The sequence below is a fragment of the Meleagris gallopavo genome, chromosome Z, assembly GCF_000146605.3.
Source record: "Meleagris gallopavo isolate NT-WF06-2002-E0010 breed Aviagen turkey brand Nicholas breeding stock chromosome Z, Turkey_5.1, whole genome shotgun sequence".
Classification (NCBI taxonomy): Eukaryota; Metazoa; Chordata; class Aves; order Galliformes; family Phasianidae; genus Meleagris; species Meleagris gallopavo.
In genome coordinates, this window is record NC_015041.2 from 23,160,447 (window position 1) to 23,166,628 (window position 6,182).

The window sequence follows — 6,182 nt, forward strand, 5'->3', positions numbered from 1 at the left end:
AGAACAGGCTGCCCAGAGAGGTTGTGGATGCCCTGTCCCTGCAGGTGTTCAAGGCCAGATTGGATGGAGCCATGGGCAGCCTGGTCTACTATTAAATGGAGAGGTTGGTGGCCCTGCCTGTGGCAGGGGGGTTGGAGATCCATGCTCCTTGAAGTCCCTTCCAACCCTGGCCATTCTGTGATTCTGTCATTCCGTGAATTCTCATCCTGGTACACTCAGCCTATTTGTGTTCCCACCAAATGTAAGAGTTGAGTATTCAGACATCTTATTTAACCATTTTGTTAAATACTTTATAGTATTCATGAATAAGTAAAGCACCGGGTATGTGCTAAAAACAAATACCAGAGGCTCAGTGATACTGAGCCACTGTGTTTATATAGCATTTATATAGTTTGAGAAGTTCAATCTATGACCTTTAATGCATTTTATGTGTTTACTACCACCACACTTGCAGTCAAAATTATTCTTCTGTTTTGGTTTGTTGTTATTGTTGTTTTGTAGTTGTTGTTGTTGTTTTGTTATTGTTACAATTTATTTTAGATAACTGAAAGAGCTTGCTCTGCTTCCTAGCTTCATAATTAAATGAGGCATGTCACTAAACCTCCTTCTATTGTTTTCATCTCTCTTCTCAAATAAAAAACTCAACTTTGAAAAGAATATTAACCTTCCATCTACTGCCATATTACTGTTCTGAATATATTATCAGTATTAAAGAAATTAAACAGTATGTGAGAATAATGTGGAAAGGGATCTAACTGTTGAGTAGTACATAACTAAAAAAGTAACATATATATTCACAAGTCTGATAATATACTTACAACAGCTGCAAAAATGTACTTCTGATCTTTTTCTTGTAAGAACAGCAGCATATCAGTTAGAAGCAGAGCTAGGGTATCTCAAAATGAGAAAAAAAAATACATTTTTAATGAAAAATATTACTGTTCTGCTTAGCTTCTTTTTTTATCTTTGAAAAAGAAGAAACTCTGGTCAGTAACTCACATAATCCTACAGTAAAGCCAAACAAGAAATACTTGGATTATCCTATGTATTGCACAAAGCAATGGCAAGCCATTGATCCTGCTGGGAAAGACCACACTTCCTGATATCCACCCTCCTGTAGCACAGTGCTAAAGCACTGGCCCACAGAAAGAAGAAACTCTCAATCAAACTTCCCTGCAGCTTCTCCAAGCTTTCAAAAATTAGCCTACTACAGAGCACCCTACACAAGTTTTGTTTCATCCATGTTGTAAAATATACTCACAGTTGAACATTATACTAATGAAAACATTCATGGAATAACAGTGAGCATACAGGCTTGTAAAGCCATAAAATAAATATTAGCTGAGTTTCAAAAAAACAAATCCCAACATGTGAAAATTAGATTCTGGGCTTGAGTGTGAAAATTGGGCTCCAGCCAAATGTAGCTTCAGGATTTCTTTACCACTGTCTATGTCCCAGTACTACTACAGAGCAGTAGATGATGGTCAGTGCTGTGAACAGTACAAATGTACAATACAAGAACATGCATCATGGGATGAAACTCCAAACTGTAAAAAGAGACTAGAAGAAGAAATGCAACTGAGAGTAAAACGTAAAAAGCACATTTTCCCAAGCTTTGTATGCAAGCTTGTTATTTTAAATATACAAGGTGTTATCTATATACGGCAGCAGCTTCCAGAGCTACTCTTCCAGCTTCTACTTATTAGCTGAATATTCTAAATACCATTCCCTCAGAAATTTGTTTGCAACACAGGTTGTATTAAAACACTCTTAAACCAAACAACCTCCATATGTTATCTGCAGAGGACTTCAGTGCCAGGATGGAATACCTTTGAAACGACCAGTAGCTGTTTTCCAGTATACTAAACCTTCATGAAGAAGTATTCTCTCTTTCCCCATCAAGTCTTGCTTCCTAAAAATGTGTCCACTTTTCAGCTTTGTATATGTTTTGTTTTCAGTTCGGTTGAGAATTTCCATCAGTTTTTGCCTTTTCTCATATTCATTAACTTTCAAATCTACTGCTGCAATAATGTCCTTAATTAAACGAAGGGCTCTGCATAGGTCTTTATGTTCTTCTGATCCTTCTGTATGAAGCAAAACATAAACAATGTGACAGTAACTGACATATTCAAGACAAGATATTACTCATTACTTTCTGGGAACTAATGAACATAATGTGAGGCTAAAATTGATAAATCTGTAATTTCACCTTGAACCTGGCAGTGTTTATTAGAGGCACTGCAGGTATTTGCCTTTGATTTACCTATTAAAAGATGACAGGCACCTCAGATTTATTCACTAGTCTACACATTCAATACTTCTGATCTACTTATGAGCAGATAAAATTTACTTTTTTTTTTAATCTAAATAAATCATATAGTATAGTACACTTCTGGTTAAGAGTTAAATTTAGAATAGGACTTCAAGGACAAAACATTTACATTTGGATATGAAGCTTTGTACAATACTAATTTATAGCCCATTTTAGAGGCAATATCTGTAAGCTAATAGCGTTTATAAAATGCTCTACAAAACTGCAAGATAATTAATGCTTTGTTTGAAAAGCTGAACAGTAATTTATGAAGCATTTTGCTAACCTCACAAATCACTTGACTGTAATTCATTTCAAAAAACATGCAGAACATGCCTGAATTAGTTCACATCCTCTGTTCAATATTTTTCATTAAAACATGTTTTTCTGGACTTCTAGGCCCTACCTGGATGGAATCTCGTAGATTCTCATATCATAACCATGGCAAAGACTTCATATACCAGACACACCATTTGGTCAATATCCACCTGAACAGTAGATACTTTCATTGCTCTGGTTCTGCACAGAACAGTGAATTTCATCCTTGGAATAAATTGTAACAGTACATATTCCTTCATTAGAAATGTACTACAATTTCAGACATGAAACAATGCTCAGCTTTTATTCACCTTTTGTGTACTGCAATATTCTTTCAACTAGAACAGGGTATTTGGTGATTCGCTGAGTGACAAGCAGAATGCACTCAGGGATTCCTCGGCGGCGTGCCAACAAATTGCTGTTCCTCAGCTGCACAGACACAAATACATGCTATCAATAATAAATTCATATTAAAGCACCAACGGACTAATAACAAATATGATCTCAATATGTTAGAATGAACTAAAATAAAATGTTGGGTTATCTGAATTATCCCCAAGTAACAATTGCTGCTCCAAGGGATGAGGTATGCTGTAACAGGAACATGCATGTAACACATACTGGACACCAAAGCTTTAAAAAAATTGAAAGAAAAACGTGATTTATCAGCTTTCTCTTGAAAAAGGAAAAATCTTGCCCTCTTTATTATATTAAAAATATAATTTCAATCCTAAATTTAAAGTAAAAACTCCATACTGATCATAGTCTTGTAGAAGCTTACTTTAATAAAATTCTGGAACTTCTTGTTTTGTTGCAACTCTTTGAAGAGATTAACAGCTTCTTTCTGATGGCTGCAAAATTCTCCATATATTTTCTTCATTTTAGTTGCATTTTCCTCTGAAAACTGAAGAAATTAAAAGTTGAATTGTGCTCAACAAAAAAGCATGTATTAACAGACTGTAGTATGTATAATATTTTATAGTATGTATATAAATGTATAGTATTTTACATACATACAGCATCAGCAACGCATATGCTACTTGTTTCTCAAGTTCTCTGAATTTCACTATCAGGTCCTACCAATGCAGAATAAAAACAGGCTAGCCATTTTAGGAGCAAGAAGAGGAAGGGAAGCTGGACAAATATAAGCATTACATTCTTGCCAATAAAGTAGACTAGCTACTGTAACACCGCTTCATCTTTTTGCAAACACACTTCCTTTGAGGCTTATTCACATTCATCTGATCCCTTCAATTCTAGAAAAGAGTACAGCTAATATAAACAGTGATCACCCCTCCTCTCATGAACAGCAATCCTTGATATGCCAGGCATAACTGACTGAGCACAGAAAACAGACTATTTTTTTCTTGTTTTCTTTCTTTCTTCTGCTTAATCGCTGACAAAGTGAATCTATTGCTTTTGTTTTTAGCAATCTGTGGTATTATGAGAGAAGCTTCCTACCAAGAATAGTATCTCAAGTTCATCACTTGTACCACAAATGTAGGAATTTATCTCCAGTTCCTAACAGTTACCTGTCAGCAATGATTTTTCTCTTATTGCTACTTCAGCCTGCAACATAAAGGGGCCAAACTTTGAATTTTATAAGGCAATCTTAGTCCTCTTCCCATCCAAAGAAGTTTTAGACTTTGTATGTTGTTTGAGAACCTAGAGTACATAAAGAATTAATAGAACTGATGCCTCTCTACCTGTTGCACAAGGATATCTCCGATTCTGCTGATTACAAAATTACGCTCATTCCCCTCCTCACACGATTCCTGCCGTCTCTCCCTCATTCTGCAAAAGAACTGCCTATGGATCTCCAGTAGCTCATCTAAGCAGGGGAATATTCTGTCCACCGTGCTGTGGTCCAGCTGTAGTTCTTCCTTCATTCCCTTCCTGAATATTTCAGACATAATGAAGAGGGTGTGGATGTGATGCACTTCTGTTTGCATCAGCTCTGCAGTATAAAAGAAAATAGCATATTAATCATTTTACACACCTTCATTATACAGTCGTTATCACTTTTTCTGTATTAGTCTAAAACCTAACAGATTATATCAGTCAAAAGTCTTAATTTATCTAGCTCTAGTGCAGCTCTTGTAACTGTCCTGCACTGAGTGTACTGGGGTAGCCACTGCTTAAACTGGAGATGGGATGAGTTCCAGTGAACAGGGTAAAAGTGTCTTAGGTAGTCAACGTGTTCCAACACTTCCTCAACTCTAGGAAACATTGTAATCTGCGGCAAAAAATGTTCTTTGAATCTTCTTATTATTATAAATCAAACTAATCATTCTACCAGACATAAAATAGGCCTGCTTCCCTCTATTTTCTACAATAAATTGCTTTTAAATCTACATGAAGCTCTGATATACTGACCAAAAATGACATCCTGCCTTTTGGCAACATCCTTTTCTTGCTTGTTACAGAACATCGGATCCACAACGAGACTCCATGATTCAGCCTCAAACTCCTGTGCATCTGAACTGATGTCAGTCCACTGAGACGAATCCACCTCAACTGTGGTAAAATGTAAATCTCATAAGTAACAGCCAGAAAAACATTAAGGGACATTCCTTTGACCATCTATTGATTAAGTAAGGGGGACACATCATAGGGATAAACTTCAAACAATTTCTGCAAATGCAGTGGTATTACAGAGGAAAAGCTTGACAGATGTCAACAGCATTACCAAAGTGTTGAAATGCTAATGTGACAGTGAGGGAAGAGAACGAACAAAAAAAATCTTTTCTCAGATTAAATCCTTTTATCCTTCTTTGCTTAGAGAAACTTTTTACAGTTTAAATACAAAATCCAACATTGTCAAAAGTAGCTGTGATGCTGGAGATCTTCTGGTCATTTTGCAGATGACTAGCATGGGATATCTGCACCATTCGTTTGTAGATGAATACCTTTTGACTTAGAGGTTCAACCTCGTAACTAAGTACAGAAAACGTTATTTCTATTTATCTCACAATGATGCGCAGCCATTTTAGGAGGGCAGTTCACCAGAGGTAGATAAGATTTGGGGTTATTGAGGGAACAGAAGTGATGTAGGTTAATGTTTTGCAGTGTGCATTGCTAATGCAAATGACCTGATGAGTGCAGAAATAAAGTACATTGCTTCTAAAGGGATGCCAAATATCTTTCCCCTACCATTTTCCAGTGGCAATGCCATGCAAAAATATTCCAAAAGTTATTGAAGAGTTACATTAATTGTACTTTTACTGTAACAAAAAAGTTATATTTTAAGGCATTTGTATCTGATTGTATCACTTTAATGAAAGCCCAGCTGTAACCAGTAAAAACAGATGTTCTACTTCTACTAGATGAAGTAGCTTCCTACATCAACGTACGAATTTTGCACTTTGCAATACGGGTTAAAAAAGGCAACACTTATGCAATACTTCTCACCTTCCATCACAAAAGAATCCATTGAAGAATATGTCCCTAATGCCTGTAACATCTCTTCAGATCTTGACTTGGTCCTCCAGGTGCTAGCCTCAGAGTCCTGCTCAGGAAATGGCATAGATCTTCTATGGCACAAAGGTAAAAA

General features: G+C 36.2%; 1 protein-coding gene across 1 annotated transcript; it reads right to left on the reverse strand.

The window, feature by feature from the left end:
* Positions 1-779: 779 nt before the first annotated feature.
* On the reverse strand, positions 780-6,168 carry LOC100545042 (rho guanine nucleotide exchange factor 28-like). The gene is made up of 7 exons (XM_010725574.3): positions 6,041-6,168; positions 5,006-5,146; positions 4,336-4,586; positions 3,411-3,533; positions 2,941-3,058; positions 1,830-2,084; positions 780-895 (listed from the first exon to the last, which is right to left on the reverse strand). Exons 1-7 carry the CDS (start codon positions 6,153-6,155, stop codon positions 795-797), a joined length of 1,104 nt encoding a protein of 367 aa, XP_010723876.1. The 5' UTR covers positions 6,156-6,168; the 3' UTR covers positions 780-794.
* Between the last annotated feature and the right edge of the window lie 14 nt (positions 6,169-6,182).